Here is a 23,290-nt window from a genome sequence, read left to right on the forward strand (position 1 = left end):
CATGGTTGCATTATATATATATTTTTTTTAAATCCTAAATGAAAGATGTACTGTATCTTGGAGCTACAGTACAGTGCTTATTCATAGCCTCATAAAAAGTGTTATCATATTCTGCATCGTATTATTATTATTATAATTTTGAAGTTAACAACAACTTTAACAGTCTTTGCCTTTTACTTGCTGAAGAAAGCAGGATATCCTTCAATCTGCTCCAGGATGTTTGGGTTAAAATTCTCCTGTTCTGTTGCATCTATGTTACAAGAACAATGATCTGCATCAATTATGTTAAACCACTCATGGCAGCCGCTTCTCAGGTCATCACAAAAGAAAACAGCCCACAGTTGTGGAGTGGTCAGCAGGGAAACATTGACAGGCTCTGGAGATTGATGGGACATTTGCAGATCCAGTCACAGGTCATCGAGGAAAGCCCAGGTCCATCCAGCCACATCTCCTAAAGACCCTTCTCACAAAACACTTCTTTGCTCGTACAAAATGAGCTAGCCTTGCCCATAATTACTCATACAACCAATGACTGTCCACAGCACACCAGTGCCAACAAGGCATAAAGCCAAAACAAGCATACAGCGAGAACTGTTTCTACTGTAAACATGACCTGTTTGTATCTTATAACAATACCGACACAACAGCATGATCACGAGTAGGATGTAACCCCATCAGCACTTTCATTGAGTAAAACATTTCACCAATTTGGGGTCTTGGCTCAATGTAAGAAAGCGCCTCTCAGAGGACACTGATCCAGCTTCCGTGACAAGAATCTTAACCGGAGGAAAATTGCTAAAGTGGTCTTGGATGAATGCCGTTGCTACTTAAGGGATACATACTATATTACAGGAAGCAGGCAGCAACCTGAGCAAGAAATGAATTACAAGACAAACATGATTAGCTTTGAATTCTGAACTGGAGTTCGCAATGTACTTTTGAGAGATATAAAATAAAGAATTCATGAGGGATTTGAATTTAATTAAGTATTCAGTAGTGATTAGTGTCAAAATACTTGATTTTGGAATCTTGTTCTGAATGTGTTTGTACTAACATATCTGGGGGTGGGAAATCATTCCAAAAGTTTTGCACAAATAGTGTAATGTAAGAATGCGAAACAAGAAAACTTATCTCATGAGAACTGTATCAACACCTATTATGCTGTGATTAAAACTGGGTGTTGTATATACATTATAGGCAACAATAGGACTAAATGGGCCTATTTAAAACCCCAAACTTTGAACAGACATTGCTGAATATAGCTTAAAAACATAATCCTTCATCTCCTGAGATGTTTGTGTTTGAATTGAAGATTATCTGCAGGAATAAATTCTAGAGAAAGTCAGATATGTTTCCCATTAACTCCAAAAAGACGCAGATATCAGACTGATGGGGCTTAAAACATACCCTTTTCATTTCCCCTAACAAAATGCAGAGCAATTCTATACAGCAATGTGTTTATAACCCCTGTGATAAGGGGGCAAAGGTTACCAGAAAGCAAGGAAGGAGTAATGCCGATGTGGACAGTCCCTTTCAGCGACAGTAATTTGTAGACCGTTAAGACGGAATCTGGAGTTTTTAGAGGTTTGCTGTCAATATGGTACAACAGTTAAATGCTTTTAGTGAAAGCTCCAGTGTCAATGCAAGATAGAGATGGCTGGTTAAAAGCCAGAAGGGGAATGAATCACATAGGGTCAACTGTGGAATGGGAGTGCTATTAATGTAATGGCCTGCTCTCAGCAGTGTCCATAGGTGACAGATTATAAAATACATTCCAACAAAAATGCCCTGTGGTAGAATTGAATTAATGGAATGAGTGTAGAAATGCAAATAAACACTAATAAACAGTCCAGGGCTGGCCATCGTGAGCACTGGGAAAATTCCCGGTGGCCTGGCGGCTGATTTGCCCTTTATTTATTTATTTATTATTATTATTATTATATTTATGCCTTCTCAATGTACCAAAGATATCATTTCTGATTTTTTCATTCGATAAGAAGTCATAAATTGGTTAGTCTTGACTGGCGGTGCTGCTCTGCGCTGCACAAATCAGATCATGTCTGTTCTGCGTTTCCGTCAAACGGTTCCAGACAGAACCGATACGCTGCACTCAATGAAAGAAAGAAAGCGGCCAGAAGAAGAAGGTGAAATGTAGCTACATCACTGACCTGTTCAGGGCTTCAAGTGCAGGTCAGTTTCATCTGTAAATACGCTAGATGATTTTGTCTTTATTACTGTAGTTGAGTATTAAACTGCTAGTATCTGTCAGGCTATCACTAGTACCCCATATTATCATCATTCAGAATATGCTGTTCTAAAGGACATCAATATCGATTGTAAAGTTACATTAAAAAATTTTTGCAGTGACAGATATTCACATGGATTTATTGTAGGCTACAGGGAGGGAGGGAGTTAGAGCAGACAGCAGCACAAAAAATAATATGAGTGACAGGTTCACAACCTAATAATAGTGTATTAGACTTTTTCAACTAATATAATGTACTAATTTTGACATTTGGGCACTTTGGTTTTAACTTTAGTTTTGTGTTTTAATAGACTACCAATCAAAAAGTTTTGATCAGAAAGATTTTATAATGTTTTTTGAAGTATTTTCTGCTCACCAAGCCTTCATTCACTAAATAAATAATACTCACTCCAAACTTTTGGTACAGTCCATGGTTAATGTTGCAAAAGCTTTTTATTTCAGATAAATGCTGATCTTTTGATCTTAATATTCATTAAAGAATACTGATGTACTCTGTTTTAAATATTGATAATAATAATAATAATAATAATAATAATAATAATAATAACAACAACAGCTATGTTTCTTTAACACCAAATCAGCATATTAGATGGATTTCATGTGACACTGAAGACTGCAGTAATGATGATGAAAATTCAGCTTTTTGATCACAGCAATAAATGAAATTTAAAATCTATATTCCAATCGAAAGCAGTAGTAAATAGTATTTTTAAATAGTAAAAAAATATATCATAATATTACTGCTCTTGCTGTACTTTGTATAAGAAAAATGCAAAAAAAATAAAAAATTTGACTGGTATTGTATGTTTTGTGAAATATAAGTTTAATCAAAGAGATATTGGGGAAAATAAAGAAAATGGAAAGGGAAGTGAAGTGACGAGAAGGTGCAGTGCAAGAGATAACCTTTAATTATTTTCCTCGGCCCCAGACAAAGTAGACATTTTTTATGTGATGGCCATACAAATAATAGGGTTGTCTGGTTTCAGAAATTGTTGTGGATATACAGTATAGGCTATATACAGGACATAACGGGCCAAAATTGCACCTTTTGAGGTACAACAGTTCGTCACTGACACAGGACCCTTAAAAGGACATATTTGTTCATCTTTTACCCCTAACAGGTAGCAGCTTAAGGGTATGAATTCCTACTCTTAAGGTACTAATATGTACAGTGTACTGCTATAATGTCAAGCTGCTGTACCCAAAAAGGTACAAGTGAGATTTCCCCAACTGAAATTGCGTCCCAGTCTGGCCCTGCAAACAAATATCTGAATAATTGAAAAGGGAAATATCAGATCTTTCTGGCTATTATTTTCCATTTCATTATGGTGCCCAATCAATTTTTGATTAATATATAGATGAATATAATAATAATAATAAATTTCTTTATATAGCACCTTTAAACGTTTCTTTCTCAAAGTTCTTTACATGAAAGCTTACATTAAAGGAAAACACAACAATATAAGAAAACATACTATAAATTCAACAAAAAATAAATCACAAAACAATACAATAAAAAAATAAATAAATACAAGCATTCCTGAAAAAGAATGTTTTTGGGAAAAGTTTTAAAAACAGTTAAAGAATTATCATCCCATTGTCAATTGGGAGAGAATTCCACAGATTTGGAGCATGCCTTGTAAAGGCCCTGTCACTCCTGGATCACAACCATGTTTGGGGAACAACTAAGAGGCTGTGCTGAGAATATTGTAAATTACGAATTGGTGTATATGTTGTTAAAAGATATTTGAAGACTTTTTTTGGTTTTGATATGCACTACTGTTTATACTACTTTTAAGTGTTATATATTTATTTATATATATATATATGTAAATACTTTTATTCTGCAAGGATACATACATTTTTATCAAAAGAGACAGTAAAATCATGTTTTTAATTTTCTATTCACCAAAAAACCCTGAAAAAAAAAATCTCACTTTTCACATAAATATCAAGCAGCACAAATTTGATAATCATAATGATTTGGTGTTCAAGAAACATTATTTCTAAATGGTTATACTGAAGACTGGAGTAATATATTCAAGAGGAAAACAGTTATATTTAATATATGTGTACATGTACAGTATGTATGCATGTATATGTGTGTGTGTGTGTGTGTAATAATATTTGTAAAAATATTGTTGTTGTTGTTTTTACTGTATTTTACATAAATATATAATACGAAATACACAATTCATAAAAAAAAAAAAAAAAAAAAAAAAAAATCTTCCCAACCCCAAACATTTGCTTCTTGAACTAAAATATTGCAAACATGCAATACAAAGTAGAAATATAGTGTAATATACTCATGTTAAAAAATCATGTTAAAAAAGTATTGAAAAAAGGGATCTGGTTTAGTAGTCCTCTCCCAAAAGCCAGTATGTCCTCACCCAGCCCTTTCCCTGAAATGGAAGAGAACAGCGAGGTGAGAGCACTTCCGAAGCTTTGAAAATGTGTGGTTAAGAGGACGCTTTTGAGCTCTATTTATAGGTCCTTACCAGCTGTGACTCATTACCGAATAAATATTTCCACTCTTTCTGAAATTATATTGCCATGTATACACAACTTTTTAGACATTAATGTTTACAGCCGTGATTGTAGTTATGATGTCATTTGATTACACGGTATGGTTTTGTAACACAATGGATGTGACTTGTTAGTCATTTTGAAGCACCAATCCTATAATAAACATGTGAGAGAAGAATCAGCTGAGGGAATCGGACTGTTGTGATGTGGTCAGACAGGTGAGATGAAAGCAATATGATGCTCTCTGAGGTGAATGTCATAGGGGCAGTAACTCTGTACCTTTATGTGGATGTCACCTCGCAGTTCACAGCGGAAAGTCCTGAAAGTGTCTAGGAGAGACTTGGTGGAACTGCTCACATGGATCCTCAGTGCTAAGAGGGGAAAATAAAACGATATGATGTCAGATCAATCACGTGAGTTTTATTTCAAATGCTTCTATGACATATCTTCGTAATCTGCTGTCAACACATGCATTATGAGTGATCTTACGTAATCCATATGTCTCCATCCTGGAGGCAGTGTTCACAGTGTCTCCAAATAAACAATAGCGTGGCATTTTCAGACCCACAACCCCCGCGACACAAGGCCCTGTAACAAGCAAAATGATTTGTTTTTTTATGATTCGGTATTTTTCTACAACACATTTTAAATCGTTTTTCCTTTTCCACTACTTAGCCTATGTTTTGTGATAAAATGTATAATGATGTATTTTATTTGAATTTTTCTCATATGTGTCATAAGCCAAGTTGGCAAGTTGAAATCACTCCAAGAATGCCTGAGCAGCATAAACACTCGTCTGATGCAGAAATGGACCAAATCAGAAAAAATATTCAAATGCATCATTGGCTTTGTATTGAAAACACATCTGAAAAAGGCAAGAGAGAGAAGAAATGAAATGTACTGTATAAACCTTCTGCATAAACAACCAGTCATAATCAAATGTATTTATTGGAAGTAGTCCCCCAAAACTTTATAATGCACAATCTGTTTCTTACAGTAGGTTGTACATATTTTTATGCATACTGAAAAATTATTTATTTTGCTATACTTTTATTTAGAATTTTTGACAGAGAGGATGATTAATTTTTTTTTAATTTTTGCTTTCTGTTTTGATTTTTTTTTTCAAATGCAGAATATTTTTGTGATGGCAAAGGTGAACTTTCAGCATCATTCCAGTATTCAGTGTCCCTTCAGAAATCATTCTAATATGCTAATATGGTGCAAAAGAAACTTTTTTTTTTTTTTTTTTTTTTTTTTTTTTTGTGGAATCCATGATTCATTTTCGTTGAAGAACTGAATGTTCCTCCAAAGGACAGCATTTAATTGAAATAGACATTTCAGTACTTGAACTACTGGTAAGGTTGGACACCCCTTGTATACTTGTTCATACTTTAGTATAAGAGCATACAAATAAAAATAGAAAAAAATAGCTTACATTACATAAATTACAAGGCAATACACTCATAGCCTGAGCACATTTGTTTTTGTGATTGATCAGGGTCAGTGCAGGCCAGTGAATAAACAAGAATGGCACAGCCAAAGAGCTGTCACCATCCAGTTATTACCTGAATGAACTCCAATGCGGACCCTCAGCTGCTGCTCTGGTATGTGTGGACTGTAGAAGCTCCTCATGCCCTGCACCACAGCTAATGACATACTTGCTATTTCTTTTACATGGTCATCTCCATTTCTGGTAGGCAGGCCCGACACTACCATGTAGGAATCACCAATGGTTTCTACCTGGATACAACAAAGGACACATGAAGCAACATATTTCCTACAATGGATAAAATCATCTTGCATGATGATGCGGCATTCAAACAATGTACCTTATAAACATTGTGGTTGTCTATGATATTGTCGAAGTATGTGTACAGGTCATTCAGCACGTTCACTACCTACAGTACAGCAAAAAGTGCAGTTTATAGCAGTCAGCTTAAGGATACAGATACAGAGATCAAAGTTTCTGTAAAGTGACAATCGTTTTCCATTGTGGTTCAGCTGTGGGCTTCAGTGCGGTCCATAAATAACATCATGCGAATGTATTATTTCCACTTTAAGGCTCAGACGGGCTGCCTAACCTGATTTTACCAAGTGAGACATGTTCCTGGGACAACATCGTTGTTGACCCTGGAACAACATTGTGATTAACCAATCAGATTTGAAGAACCAGTTTATAGATTTTGTGAAGTTTATGCTTAAAATCAGTGTTTGGTGCTTGTACATCAGTGTCATTCATCTATCATTTCCTCTGATTTTAGGGATTACTCATGGTTAAGGTTAGGTTTAGGTGTAGGGATATGGTTAAGAATATATTTTTGGAGTAAAATTTTGTTCCAGGGTCAACAAAATATGTTGACCTAGGAACACATCGGACTTGGCAAAATCAGGACGTGCCAGACGGGCTAGTGAGCCAGCAGCTATGCTAACAGTAGCCTGATATCCGTGACAGAGTAGGGTTTTTGGCACTTGTGCCATGTCACCTAATAATGTCAGGAGCTCTTATGTGACATATGAAGCCCATTCCAGAGCGAACTATGTGGATATTTGATCTTATAACAGACCATACACAAACAAACACACACAGGCGCATACATAATTTAACAAGTGTAGGTATTTCAAAGTCTTAGACAACGGAGGAAGGCAGCTCCTCAAACCTCCCCAAATAGCTCTGGACATATGTTTTTTGTTAAAATACAATCAGAATCTGAACAAATAACCCCATATAGGACCTATATTGAAAAAAAACACACACAACAAATTGTTTTTTTTAAATGCCTGCAAGGAAAGTGCCGGGCAGAAACTCTCTGAGATGCTGTTTGAGTCTCTGCGTCTTTCATCACCTGCATTGGCGTGAGGGATGCTGACATGGCTGTGAAGCCTTCAATGTCACTGAAATAGATGGTTACGCAGTCGTAGGTTTCTGCTCTCACTGTCTTTCCCGCTATGAGCTGAGCGGCTACACATCTAAAAATACAAGAAAAAAGACAGGCACTTTTCAAAGGCAGGTTTCAAGTGGAGGGCTTGGTGAGGATCAGTGGTCTCGTCACGTAGGCTTGTTAGGCCAGGTGCAAGCAAGTTTTTAGGAACTGAAGTGTTGCGCTCAAATTCACTGAACAGTCGTGCCACGTTTGTCTGCACTATATCAACAAGAAAACCTACATCATATTCACTACACCTCCAACTTAACCAGGTGTTAAAGGGATTGTTTACCCGAAAATGAAAATTCTGTCATCATTTACATTATTACTTCCATTACCCAAATATTTCATTCATCTTCAAAACACAGATGATGATCTGCTCAAATACAGTTTCTGTATTGATTTGCTCTATGTATGTGCTCTATGCCGATTTTTAAATGTGAATAAAAGCATCTGTTCATCATAAAAAGTTATTGTATATCTTCAAAAAACTTGGATTAAACAGCTTGATTTATATTGATTACATCTCTTTATGAAGTATTCAAAGTTAGGATTGGATAAGTGGAGGGAAGAAAATCAAATCTGTTTTGTGTTAATATAATAAGATGGCAAACAATTTTATTAAACAAGATATGTGTATATTTTCACTGCAGCAATAGTTCATCAAATGACAGTCAAGTGCATTTTAACCCAAGTTTATATATCGAACATGTTAACCGTTAAAAAGATATTTCACCCAAAAATAAAAACTCTGCCATTAATTACTCACTTTCATGTTCTTCCAAACCCGTAAGACCTTTGTTCATCTAGATATCAAGATATTTTAATGAAATCCAAGCACTATCTGACCCTGCATAGACAGCAAAGCAACTACTACATTGGAGGCCCAGAAAGGTGGTAAGGACATCATTAAAATAGTGCAGAGAAGAAACTGTTGAATAAAGACAATATTTTTGTTTTCTTTGCACACAAAAAGTATTCTCGTAGCTTCATGACATTACAGTTGAACCAGTGATGCCACATGGACTATTTTAACAATATAACCTATTTTAACTTACTACATTTCTGGACCTTGAACATGGTAGTTCCATTGCTGTCTATGGGAGGGTCAAAAATATCAAAAATATCTTAATTATTCTTAAGATGAATGGAGGTCATTCCACGGATTTGGAATGACATGAGAGTGAGTGATTAATGACAGAATAAAATTTTTTGAGGGTGAACTATCCCTTTAAGGCTAAGACACAACAAACCAACATAGATAAATAGCGGAAACAAAGCTGACAATGGTCAAAATGAGCTTCACTAAAGACCAAAGCCAACTGGCACATCTTGCACCATGGGAGGCAGTAGTCTGTATTCATCAAACAGAAACACAAACTGGAATAGCCAAAAGAGCATTCTGCATGTGTCCTGTGGACTTTGCGTGCAAGTAACACCCAATCAGTGTATGCTCTCTTACCAAGAGATGGTTCAACAAATGGAACATACTGCAAAAACTACACCAATAGATGCTCAAAGACAGCCTGACACTTGTCAATGGCAAACCTTCAGCTTGATGTGCCATAGTCTACAGTATATGCATATTTATTTGAAAATCAAAGAATAGAAAAAGGAAGAATAGTTAAAAAGGAAGAAATTAGTTCTAGGTAGCTTTGGATCAGTTTTTTTTTTTTTTTGGGGGGGGTTATAATCTGAAATGTTACCGTGGCAACATCTGCGTGAGTAGTCCCTCTGCTCGCTTCTTCTCTTCCTGGAGTTCAGCGGTACGTTCACTGACTATCTCCTCCAGATTACACGCATACTGCTCCATACGGGACAGCAGGTTATCCAGAATGTTCTCAGAGCCCCTGTGCATACACACGAATGCTCTGCAAATATTATTCTTTATCATTACTACTAACTAGCGTTTAGCAATATCACATTTAAGAAGCAGTAATTCTTTATTGCCCCTTCAAGGGCCATTTGTTGCAAAAGAAACATTCATCAGCACACAGTACACACAACACCATTTTTTATTTTTTTAATCTCCCCCTTCATCCTCCAAAGCCAGTATAAATGTTTAGCCTGATACGTTGTGACAGGGTTGTTCTCGTGGGACTCTATGATCGCTGGGTTGTGTGTCACTGGTCCCCAGAGTGGCCATATCCTGTTTGTTTGTCTACCTGATTAAGCACTGTCATTTGTAAGTGTAATTAATGATCCTCTGTGTCCCTGCCCTGTTCTTCTTTATTACCTCAAAAGCACTCATTAGTCACAACTACCCTCATTTACAGCTGAAACAAGCACAAAGAGGAAGAACGTGCAACTGTAGCAGTGTCAAGACCGCATTAGATTGGGAAGGAGAGATAGCTGTACACTACTGATGCCTCAGCAATGCTTGTTTAAAGTGCCTTTAATCAAACTTATCTCAATGTTAACACTGACTGCACTTGGGAATCTTACTTTGCAAGTGGGGAAGATTGTATCAGCAGAAAGTCTAATAAAAGTGCAGTCTGGAGAGTACAATAAAAGTTAGAGTGTTTGGGGTTCTATTTGTTTTGGTCTGAGGTATTCAAGTCCCAACTGCCAACATGTCACTGTTTTATAGTGTACTGTATATGATGTAAAATTAAAATGCAGATTATAAGGTTTATTAGCTGACTGAGATACATGAGTGATGATATTTGTTTTATGAAATAAATAATATTAAAACCTTTATAATATAATTGTAGTATTATTTTTATATGCTACTATAGTCTATTAATGTTTTAACCCCTTAACTGTCACTCACATTTTTGAACATAGACTTTATAGTGCATGATCCAAACTTACTTTTTTTTTTTTTTATTCATGAATGAAAACATTTTGTAACATTATGATATTGATTCACCATTTACATTGTTATGCAATGTCTGATTTTAAAATGGGGTTTAAAGGATGAATTTTTAGATTTTAAGTCTTTTTTTTTTTTTTAACAAAGGTCAGAACTCCTGTTATAATGTCAATTTTTGAGGGTGCACTCTTGTCAGACATTAATCTATTACTTTTCCTACATAATTTTTAACAAAAAACATTGGTAAAATATATATTTGGGAGCCTTAGACCTTTCCAACAATATATAGTTTATCATGATTAGATTAGATTTAATTGTAATATAGTGAAGTAAATGTAGGTGTCCCGTATACGGAACTGGGGGACAGTTAAATGAATGTGCTTTTATTTTTACATTTTCAGAATTCCTTTTAATTCTAATTTAAGCTTTAGTAATTGTTTTATGTGTTGTTGTTGTTATTATTATTTCTGTTTATCCTAAAATGTATTTTGGTTTTAGTGAGTACTTTAACTTTAAGGCATTCTATTTCAGTTAGTAGCAATTAAAAAAAAAGTTTAAGTTAAAGTCTTACATATTATAAGATTTAAGTTTTTTGTATCTTAATTAAATTTAGCTTAATTTGATTTATTGGAAATTATTTTTAATAGGTTTAATAAAAATAAAAACTGCCAGGCAACATCCAAAATAAAGGTTTGTGTGTACATAACAGGCTATATGTGTGTGTACTGTGTATATTTATTATGTATATATAAAGACACACACACAGTATATAGTTAGAAAATATTTTCATGTATTTACATGTATATATTAATATTCATATAATTAATATTATATAAATACATTTAATATATAAACATATTGTATATTTTTATTAAATACATACATGCATGTGTGTTTATTTATATATACAGTAAATATACACAGTACACACAAATATATTATGTACTCAAAAATCTATTTTGGATGCGATTAATCACGATTAATCATTGCTCAGCACTAATAACAAACTGATACTGTAAATACACACCAGTTCAAACATAAGTTCAGATATCTAATAAGGCTTGATTCAATCAAACCAATTTTCAAAGTATTTGTGAATCAGTCAACTGCACACTGTTAAAAGTTTATTGTTTCTTAGTGTAAACTAAATGTAGCAGGTTGACCCAAGCTTCAACTAACTAAAACCACCTAAACCAACTAAAAATAAGCCCTGATGAGGTGACCTATTCCATCTAAAATGAAGTAAAAAAAAATGTAGAGAAATATATTGCTCTGTGTCTTGCTTCATTACTGACCCATTAGGACAGAGTTTCTTGATGGCAGTCCTGAGAGAAGAGAAGTCTGGTCTCTCTGCAGGTTTCTCTCTCCAGCAGCTGACTATGATTCCCTCCAGTTCCTCTACACCCTCCGATGGGTCAATGTGAGGCCTCAAAGGGCTACAGCCTCTCGCCCTGACCCGCTCCACAATCTCTGAAAAACAGACAGGGAGAGAGTCAACAACAGTCCTGTAAAGTTATCCATCAGAGATGGTTTACCTTAAGTTATAAAAAGAGGCTTTATAGGGAGAGGGAGAGGAGAGTATTATCATACCTCTAGCACTGAAGTGACAGTTGGGAATGTAGAAAGGCCCTCTACGATATACTACCTCTTGAGCAATAATGGCGAAACTGTAGATGTCCCCTTTTTGAGTACCATTAGCTGAAATGGACTCTCTCAGCAGCTCTGGTGCCCTCCACAACAGAGCTTAAAATGAAAACATATTTTAAAATCTACACAAAACGGTCTACATTTACATTTATGTGTGGAACATATTTGTGTGTTTATGTATTGAGCTCTAAATTAATTCTATATTTTTCATCCAAACAAAAATTCATTTCTTCTTCAGAGTTCTACAATTCCGGCTTACCAGTCCAGGGGTCAAATCCAAGGCTCTGCTCTGAGTCTGAACGCCTGACTGCGTTAAGTCCAAAATCAGTGACCTTCAGGACAAAGCGGCTGTCCACGACACAGCTTGATGACGAGAGGCGACCGTGACAGTGCAAGGGACTGTGGTGCAAATAGTCCATGCCCTACATCAAAGTCGAAATTAATCCATCACTGTTTTATATTCTTCTGTCAGAGAAAACAGTTTAGACTATAAAACACAGACATTTCGACCTTTACAATGTCTAGCATGAGGGAATACTTGAACGTCCAGTCCAGCTTGATAGACTCATTCTTCAAAATGTCCTGAGAATTTGGGGGACACAAAAAACTTTAGTTACAATGACCATTCTTAAAATAATAAGAAGATATCACTTTTCTTGTTCACCCAAATATTCAGTCATAATTTTACATTGTTCCAAAACTGTAAATCTACAATTTTGGTTCAATAATATACACAGCTCTTTCCATAAAAAGAGTCAGTAATAACAGAATTGACATTATATATCAGTAGAGCTGTTCAACCCATGAAAGATTAGAAAGCTTATAGAATACTTTCTGGAATTTTAATAAAATAAGGTCTTTAGTACACTTTACTTGAAGATACATTGATGTTATGTTAATTTCGAAGCTGTTATATATATATATATATATATATATATATATATATATATATATATTGCAATAAATTTCCTGTATAAGGATTACATTCACTGTCCTAATAGTTACATCTATTTGTTCCTAAACCCTTTATTAAAAAGTCATTATTAAAAAAGCCATAAGAAAATTTTGAAGAAAAACATAGTTGGAAAATGCAGATGGAAAAGAAACAATTATCTGTGTAAGAGCACCTCCAGGCTTCCTTTAGGGCAGTACTCGGTAAGAATGAAGGGCTGAGGGGTCTCCAGGGCCGCTCCAATAAATTTACAAAGGTTATAATGGGTCGAATCTCTGCACTGAAGACACATAGGTACTGATTGAGGTACATCATATCACTAACATATTGTATAAAAATGTAATGCATTTGTCAATGTATTGAGCAGAGTTTACATGTTTGAGTTCCGCCAACAGCTCACTGCTTAGATGAGTGCTTCTTAAATTCAGAAAGCAAACAGAACAAATTGTCCCCTGAAGGAGAGAGAGAGAAAAATTTAATTAACTATGAATCGTTTTATTGGGCAACTAAATCATGCCCAGTTTTTGTAGCATAAATTGTCTTCTACGTTATGTTGGAATGCAGTGACGTAAATGTGTAAACACTAAGATCACAAATATTGCACTTTGTAGACTGCAGTTCTGTGTGCTGATGGCTTGTCTTGCATGCTGCAAATTATAGACTCCAAAGAAGCCTGAATGGGTTTGGATCTGTGGGACTGAACAACAAAAGAGGAGAATCTAGATGTAATAGATTCATTCATAGTGCATGTAGCAAATCCATCCAAACAACCCACAATTAAAACAGTAATGATAAGGAGGTAGAATTGGTTATCTCTTTACATGACAGTGTCTATGACATTGTTAATTATATCATTTCTGCCTCACAGTTGCTATTATGTTCTTGCATTACAAAATAAAGTAAATTGTTGGCCAGAATAATTACTTAATCATCTTAAAATGCATTAAATCCTCTTAAAACCTTTGCTGGCAAGGTTGAGGAGTGATGCGGCATCATTATGACATCATCAGCATTGACTGTCCACAGCATCTTGGAGGCGTCCTCCTGGAGTTTGAACTTCCTGGTAATAAATATCAGTTTAATCTGAAGACTGTAGAAAATCTAAGACCGTATTTCTACAAAGCCAATGAAATACTGAGAAAAACTGAAGAACAGCAGTGGAGCTGATTGAATAAGGCTTGCATTTTTGGGCATCAGCTCTAACATTTCAGCTGAATTTAGTCTGGCATTCATGAACTATAAAATCAACAGAATGTTTCAACATAATTGCAGTATAACATGCAAATCTTACATCCAAAATAAATGAAAACGGTGTAACTAGCTCAAACAAATCTCTTGGGAAGTAAAAAAAAAAAAAAAAAAGTATAGGCATTGCACTTATGCAAAAGACCACATTTCTACGCTTGATTCGGCATTGTTAATGTTTAAGAGCTGTTAAAAATACACACTTGAACTATATTACCTGTATAAAACACAGACTGCAAGGGTCCCTGCGGCCACCAAGCCAACAATAATCCCCAAAGCAATCAAGAATTTTCTCTCTGTAAATAAAACACACACATTTACGATCTGCTGGGTGATTAGCACTCACTTGGTGTCAAAATGCAACTATGTCCATTTATAGAATTATGATACAGCAAAACTGGAAGCCACCAAGGGTAATTCTGTAGGAATGCAATATGAAACAGTCACATCCAGTCACCTTTAATAAAAGTATTATATCGGGTTGCATAAGTCTGTCCAGACTTTTATTACTTCGACCTGTTAGCTTGAGGGATATTCAGTCAGTGAATAGCTGAGAAATCTATATTGCCACTGAGTTGGACATTTGGTTCTTGCAGGCACTGGTACATTATTCAAGATTTTTCTTTTCCCCCATTTTTTAATCAAAGATAGGGTATGGGGCAATGCCAAAAAAAGATGAAAATGAAGGGGTGAGAAACCAAGGGATGAGTGGTTCTGTGTGGATGAACTAATGTATGGAGCAAAGTTGAGTATCTGGTGCCCCCTACTGGAAACAAAGTGACTGTACTATGGCCTTTAACTGGCCCCTTGAAAGAGCTGATAAGCAGAAGTGCATGAACATGCTTCCATTCCTCATATCATGCTCCTGTGTGTTATTAGCACACCTTTAAAATTAATGAATGATGGGAAGTAAAATGCATCAAACCTAGAGGCAATGAAAGTCCAAATACCAACACATCATTGAAAACTGTGCCTCTGCCACGGACTTGACATTTCACAAGTGTCTCGAAATGTGCAAGGTGTTATGTAATATAATTTTGCAGAATTGTTGCCAGTAATGTTTTTCCGATGAGGGCGGGTTGCCCAATACCTAGATTGATGCAGAGTTCTCCTTGAAAGCCACAGTCTGGAGAGTCTTTGGGAGGAGTTGTCCGTCCTCCAGGCCACTTGATTTGAACCCCTTGTACTGCCTTATAAGTCCCAAAATAGTTTGCAATGACCTGTGTGGAGAACCCTAGAGTATGACTCATTTGACAAATCTAATTCCGAATAGCAGAGCAGTTTTCAGATGGCTTACACTGGTTCGTTCTAAATAATAAGCATATGTTAGTTGCTCACCTGACACTGGTTATTAACGCCTTGGAATTGTTTCATCATGTAATTTAACTCACGGTCTCCACTCGCATCAATAGTTACATCTCCTTGAATCCCTATTTAACAAAAACCAAAAGCAGAAATATGCTTCTTTTAACTCATATTATATAACATAATACAGCATTGCATGGGCACATGTAATCTTAAATCCAGTTGGTAATCACTGGATATATTTTAAGCTCTTCAAACCTGTAATGGTTCTGTTCCACATTCGTCTAGTGATGGCTAAGCCGTCATATGGGTTTTCTTTTTCTGCCAAAGTTTTGTTTAATGTCTGGGCATACAGCCAGACACTATCATGGGCTATGGCTGCTAGGAATGACACCTGTGGAAATAAAACAGTTGAACTCATAATGAAGTAACCTAAAAGTTGTGCCATCACATGGCTTTCCATCAATTCAGCCACATGCCCACGCACCAAAATTCAGATGTGGTATCATTGACAATAAACTCTATCATTGTAAATATGCATACTAAAAGCAAACCTTTTCATTAGTAGCATATGTATAGCCAAAGTCTATTTTGGACCTTCTGATGACATTCTCTGAGAAGGCCTGATACCGTTTATCACTGGGTTTATACAGAGACAGGAAAAACAGAGCCTGATAAGCTTGCTTGACTACTGAGTCATATCCATCACCTGAGAAAGAAGAAAACCATGCATTATAAATAGAAAATGACATCATGTCTCATTTTATGAGCAGAGTCATTGATTTTGTGGTTATGTAATACACACCTTGTTTCCAGTCAAAACTGCCAAATAGCACCTTTTGCTTGTATGGCTCGAAGCAAAAGAAAACGAAATCTCCGTTGGTGAGGCCTTTCTTGTGAGCTTCAATTAGCAAACTGCGGACCACCTTGCCATGTGCTGATATCACAATAACTGGATATAGGCAAAAGGACACAAACAATAGCTTCATTGATTAGTTCCTCACAGATTTTGGGAGAACAAATTTGCATCAGACGGGATTTTTTTTCTTACTGCGAGAGACTCGTGCCACCTCAGTTAAGACCCAGGACCAGGTCGACAAGGACCCTTGAGAAAGAGAGCCATGGATTTCTTGATACTTGGCCACTGTGATGTTATTGTGCTCCGCTTGATACCTTTCGAAAAAAGTTCTAAGATGAGCTTCTTGACTTCATAATAGCAACTATATTTCACATCTAAAAAACTGTACATTTATATGCAAACTGTAAACAAACCAGTACAGTTTCCTTTCTACTTGGTGCAACATTTTTTTTGTACTTAATATATAATTATATATACTTTTATACTATATACTAATATATACTTACATACTTAAAAATCACTTTACCATTAAACTTACTATTTATTTATTTACATACATGCCATTTATAATAAATGTCAATTAACATAGATTTTCCACCTCTCAGTTTCGAGGAATATTACATACCTGATCCCCTCGGCAGAAATAGCCCAGATCTGTTTAATGTCATACACAATACTGATGCGCTGCCAGCCAAACTGCTTACAGATTTCCACAAAGAAAGCCCCTAGTTTAGTAAAAGGTCCAAACACTCTTGTTAAGGTCGGATAGTCCTGAATGACAAGGGGCCAAGAGAAAAAGACATTTAGCAACTTAAAAGCAAAGTGCATTTTCAGATATAAGTGAAACAAAACATTAAAACGGACCTTCTTATCTAGAAACTGTTGATCAGCACATACTGGACTGATGACAGCAATGTTCCAATAAGCTGCTAGTTTAGCAGTCACTGCGCAGACCTTAAATAAGAATTAGCAACAGATGATAACGCTCCATTTCCTACTCAATGAACATTTGATAGTCCTTCGTCTTGTAATGATGATATCTTGTGACAAATGAGATTATAACGACTTTTGTAATTACTTTTTGATAGCCCTTCATGCGTTAAAAGTCAATTTTATCAGCTTTAATTGGAACTGTGTGCTTGTAGAAAACTGATACCTTAATTTGGAAGTCTATTGTCTGAGTAATGATAAAATGAGTGATTGTTATCTTTGACCCGTTCCGTTTAAACTACGTTACGCTGTATTTTAAATATTTATTTGTTTTGACCTTCAGCTGTCTTGGAAGTGAAGCTAATACAACCACGTACATTTGAGCAAGAAGGTCCGATGAAAGCACTGTATTTGTGTTTATGGTAAAGCGCCACAATTTTCCCAGGGCCACGCAGATCATTGCATTCATCGTCCACATAATGGTAATCCAGATGATGACCTGCCATGAATAATTCAACAACATATAACATTAAGGATGATATGTAAATATATCGTGCATCTTCCTCTTCTGCTTGGTACAAATAGCTCACTGACCTCGCAGAAGGTCCGGACTGCTGTTTACAGAACTGATAGCGATAAGAGCGCCAGCCCCAATCCGACCAATACTGAAAGGAATGGAGGTGTTTGGCATCGAGATCAACAAGGTGAATCTATCACCCAGACTGAGAGGAACCAGGGTCATCAAAAAGAGCAGTGAGCCAGGAAGACTCTCGAAGTGCTTCATTACCTCTAAATGGCATATTAGTACAAATTTGTATTCATATTTTACAATAAACACACACACACACACACAAACATATATATATATATATATATATATATATATACGGTGTATAAATATATTTGTTTGAATAGCTTCTAATTGTAGTGGATAAATCCCATGTGCTATGCATACTAAATAAGCCTGTAAAATTGTTAAATTAAATTACTTACCACTCGTTCCGAAAGAATAATTCCCGCTTCAACACAGAGTTTGAACAAAATAAGTAAAAAACTGATTTTTTTAAAAAGGGACCTTGCTTTAGAAACTGCATGTAGCGCGGATGGGCAAAATATCCAGTGGCAGACTGTGGCCATATGGTTTTGCTCTGAATCCAGCCATCCACGACAGTGATCTCCCCAGAGTGACTGTAAATCAAGGGTCTCACATTAATACTGCTCTGTATCTCAAGCTCTGGTGTTCCTCTGACATTTGTTTATAGCTAAACAAACATATGAGTAAACACTGGTCTACAGATGTTGTTGTGAATTCTCATGTCCATGAGGTCTGAAAAATCATGTCCTTCTGTCAATGCTTTGAGTGATACTGTAGCAATGGTTCTGTTTACATGCATAAGGGCTCTTTTCAAAAGTGCTTGTAAGAATAAACAAGGATCTGTACATATTAAATGATGACATGGATGTAAGCTTCTGAAATAAACTTGTATTTTCGCATGTTTGCCAACGTTCTGTGTTTCGATGAAGAATAGAAAGAAAGAATGTAATTAAGAATCATAGCACGAGAATCAGCTAGGTCAGGAAGAAGAGGTCAAAAGGTTAAATTATAAATAAGATTGTGTCATCCCCTTGCACACTGGCACTGGAGGCTTCTCATATCGTGGGAATGCCCTCTAGTGTGTCTGTCAGTTTCACAGGTCAGAAACATTTGAAACCTTTCTCAGTGAAAAGAAGTTGAACAACATGAGAGAAAGATAAATGTTGTGGTCATTTTCTACCAAAATATGTCTTCCATCAAAATCTGTATTGGGGTTAGTTTGTATCACTGCACGAATACACAGGGTAATAAAAATAGCACAGGAATAGTGGAGAGACTTTTCTGCTTAAAAAAAAAAAAAAAAGCTTTCATAATCTGGAATTTTATAGTTAGCATAAATTTACATTTGAAAAAAATATATAAACTATATACTACATTAAACATCCATTTAAAAAATATAAATATATATGTGCCCAATATATGATACTTTAAAAGCATAAATCTTTTTAAACAGTTTTTTAGCATCCCTTAAAACTTAATACAATATTATTTTAATATTATTTACTTTATATTAATCTAACATGCATTTTTGTGCAATATTTTAATATATGAGAAACATCAAATAAATATATTATATTTATTTATGTAATCATTTGTTTAAACTTTAGTTTCTGTTCACAAATAGTGATTCCAGAGTAACCTCTCGTGGCGAGAAATATTTGTAAAGGCAAAAATAGTGTCATATTCATTTTACTTGTTTGACAGAGTCTGATTGATGTTATACAAGTAGGCCTAAGAGTGATGAATAAATTTGCATTACAAGCATAAACTTTACTGATTACCACCTTTTATCACGTGATGAGCAAATACGTCATCAAATTGTTCCACCCACTGTATTTACGTGACAGTTAATTCACCTCTGTTAGCTTGCACAGCTTGTCACTTGAAAAATGTAAATCTTAATATAGTAGAAACAATTGAGACCGCCATTCTAGTCATTCTATGGTAAGCAGCAATCTACTTTTTAAATATAATTTAAACATGTACGTGCGCAGTGTATATTGGTTATTGTATTCATGCCTCAGGGTTTTACAAATATAGGAGATAGGAAGGGGATGCATTGAAAAGTTAGGAAAACCCTTCTTGGAGATGTCGATAAGAATGGAACAAGGGCTGAAATGGTTCCTCGAGTAACTCGATTAAAAAAATGATCGAGGAATTCCTCTGCCTCTAAGCCTCTTTTAATTTATTTTAAAGCTCACGACAAGTTCTTTCGCAATTATTTTTTAATGTGACACAACGCGTTTACGTCACCCACGAAGTGGAAGGAGATGCAAGGAGTCAGCAGTGTTTTTGCGGGCGCGGGCTGCAAAATGGAAGGGAGCGATAGCAATGACAATGGCAATGAGCAAAGAGAAACAAATAGGAGAAAACGACTCAAAATGTCCAAGGACTGGGGTCATTTCATATTGAAACATAAAGAGAACGTTGTGGCGTGTGTCCATTGCAAGATAAGAGCGGGCATACCACAACTAGGGCCCTATGATTTTCGCGATATAGAAGTCGCGGAAGGAATCACGGAATCCATTCATAAAAACGGAATTTACAGTGTAACGCGGAATGGCACGGAATTTGCCAAATTTTGAAAGAATTAATCAAAAATAGGTCATTGCACTTACATCAAATCACGGTATGGACTAATATCTATTTAAATATGTCTAAAAAAAGTCTATTTAAATATGAATCCTGCATGTTCTGCATGTCTGTGTTAATGAATGGTGCAGAAGCGCGGCTTCATTCATTACACACACGGAAGCGCGCGTGACGCTCCGGGGATTTCAGCGTCTGTCATCTCACTAAATAAGGACATGAACACATGAACAACATCTCCAGAACTGCACTGAGAGTCACTTCAAGAGCATTTGACCATTTGATTTGAGTAAAACTAGCATCATACAAAACTGTAAAGGTATTCACGTCAACCTGTCAAAATAAAAGTCTGGTTTAATTTAAAGACAAGTGTTTGCCAAAACTTTTTTAAGGTTTAACCACACAACATTTCTTCCTTATTTTATTTTTAATGGTAAATCCCATTTGTTTACAAAAAAATAAAATTTGCCTAATTTTAATAATTAAAAGATAAATTAAATGTATGTTTTATGCCTTCATTTTTGATAACCAGAAAAATGCTAATACACAACTGAAATTCCGTAGGGAAAAACATTTCACAAGGCTATTTTAAGAAAAAAAATCTAATAAATTAAGTTGTTTTTATGCATTTAAATAATGATGCATGCTAAAACACAGAATAAGGTAACAATAAACACATATGGTTAATAAAAAAAAAAACATTTCATAGATCCCTGAAAAAGTTTTATGATTTTAATTAATTAGACATGCTTTTTTGATTAATACAACTTAGTTTAACCATGAAAAAGGAGTGAAAATTAAAAATTAAATTTTCAAAAAATTAAAACAGACAAAAAATTAAAACAGAAAAAATGGAATTTGGAAAAAAACTGAAATGGAATTCGGAAAAAAAATAAAATGGATTTCATAGGGCCCTACACAACAGCACATCGTAAATGCTGCAGCATCTCAACAGACAACATCCACTCTACTCAGAGACCGTGGACCGTCACCCGGGACAAGGTGAATTTAATGTAGCATTAACTCAACGTGATTGCTAGTCGAGATGCTGTTAAATAAAGTATGTTAACTATGTAAGGGACAACCTACGACGGGCAGTACAATTATGTGAGAATATACCGCACACGGATACCGAAGGGCCGTTACACTACCAGATTATTTAACAGCTTAGTTTATACCATGGCTACCAAAGCAGTTAATTTACTGCCCAAAAAAGTTGTGAATGGCTTTTACGATTAAATGTACTAGATACTTTCTTTATAATGTGAAAGAATATATCATTTTCAGTTTTTAAATAACGTTATACATTTAAATTTATTTTACCCACTCAAAACATTAGCCCATGATTGTATATCGAACATTGCATCTTGCAAGTTATCGCATATCACATTTTTCTTCAATCATGCAGACATAATACAAAATATTCTATTATTCACAACTTTTTTGATACTTTCTTTATATCATGCCTCTGAATATTCAGTTGATACTTTTGTTTGAATACTGATGGTTGAATACATGTTATAATCATGTCCCTAAACCTAATGTGCTCCAATTTGAGTCTTTGTTAATTTTAGTTTGATTGCCATGAACAGGATTTATAAATGTACAGCCATTAACTTACTGTATGATAATGATATTTTAGCTTAGTAATAAATATCAATAATAATTATTTCACCTCTTTTTCAGTAAATCTTCACATCTTCGTATGGACCGATATGTGCGGACAGCTACTTCATGTTCCACTGAGCAAGCAGCTGAGTTTTCAGAGAGCATTTTAAACACGAATCTCTTGTTCCAACTTCCTATCCATGTGTTTTTGCCTCCTAAACGCTACAAAAATGCTGTCTAAATGAATGGCACTTAAATCATCTGTCAACTTTGTCCCTGTTCACGGTACAAGTACAGACAGAGAAACAATGGGTAATAATTAAATGTTTATTTTTGATGCATGCATTGCATTCTAGGCTTTTAAAAAAATATATGTATTTTTTTTTCTAAAAAAGGAAACTTAGTTGTTCATTTTAAGAGACCCAAGAGTCTTATTTTCTCTTGCATATTTAATATTGTACTTTAATTAAGCAAAAACAAATTTTATCTGATTACTCGATTAATCGATGGAATTTTCGGTAGAATACTCGATTAGTAAAATATTTGATAGCTACAGCCCTAAATGGAACACATGCTAACTAGCAAATAATTAAACAAGCCATGTCTAGTAATTTTCTTCCTGGCCAGAAGATGGCAGTCAATACATAAAGCTCAGAATCACTGGTTGCATTACGGAACGCCATAACCAGAAGTCCAGAGTTGTGTCCGAAACTGCTCCCTATCCACTAGTGCACTATATCGGGTGTCAGCCATTTTGTAGTGCTGTCCGAATTCTGAGTCAACAACTTCATTCCCTACATTCGTCCAATACTTTTTACTCACAATTCAATTTGATTTAGAGTGTACAACCGATGTACACTCGCTGAAGTACTATTTCACACAATCCAAATCCGGTGAACTGGCGAGCACAAGCGAGAGCGGGAGCAAGCAAGTTTTGAATAAGAGATGCCGTGTACATCTTTATTATTTCTGTTTTAACATTTTTTCATACATTATTTATATTAAAATATGTTATGTAGGCAATAACTCCGT

General features: G+C 35.3%; 1 protein-coding gene across 1 annotated transcript; it reads right to left on the reverse strand.

Annotated features, from left to right (window-relative positions):
* Positions 1-3,156: 3,156 nt before the first annotated feature.
* On the reverse strand, positions 3,157-18,719 carry LOC127949246 (atrial natriuretic peptide receptor 1). The gene is made up of 27 exons (XM_052546287.1): positions 18,460-18,719; positions 18,061-18,255; positions 17,844-17,965; positions 17,401-17,490; positions 17,162-17,307; positions 16,729-16,850; positions 16,483-16,629; positions 16,232-16,386; positions 15,936-16,071; positions 15,711-15,802; positions 15,463-15,592; positions 14,590-14,668; positions 14,088-14,187; positions 13,732-13,824; positions 13,502-13,579; positions 13,303-13,407; positions 12,686-12,757; positions 12,435-12,597; positions 12,119-12,271; positions 11,824-11,998; positions 9,420-9,563; positions 7,636-7,759; positions 6,622-6,690; positions 6,358-6,532; positions 5,282-5,380; positions 5,072-5,163; positions 3,157-4,668 (listed from the first exon to the last, which is right to left on the reverse strand). The coding sequence occupies exons 2-27, from the start codon at positions 18,248-18,250 to the stop codon at positions 4,621-4,623; spliced, it is 3,099 nt and encodes a 1,032-aa protein (XP_052402247.1). The 5' UTR covers positions 18,251-18,255; positions 18,460-18,719; the 3' UTR covers positions 3,157-4,620.
* Between the last annotated feature and the right edge of the window lie 4,571 nt (positions 18,720-23,290).

The sequence above is a fragment of the Carassius gibelio genome, chromosome B1 (genome assembly GCF_023724105.1).
Source record: "Carassius gibelio isolate Cgi1373 ecotype wild population from Czech Republic chromosome B1, carGib1.2-hapl.c, whole genome shotgun sequence".
NCBI lineage: Eukaryota > Metazoa > Chordata > Actinopteri > Cypriniformes > Cyprinidae > Carassius > Carassius gibelio.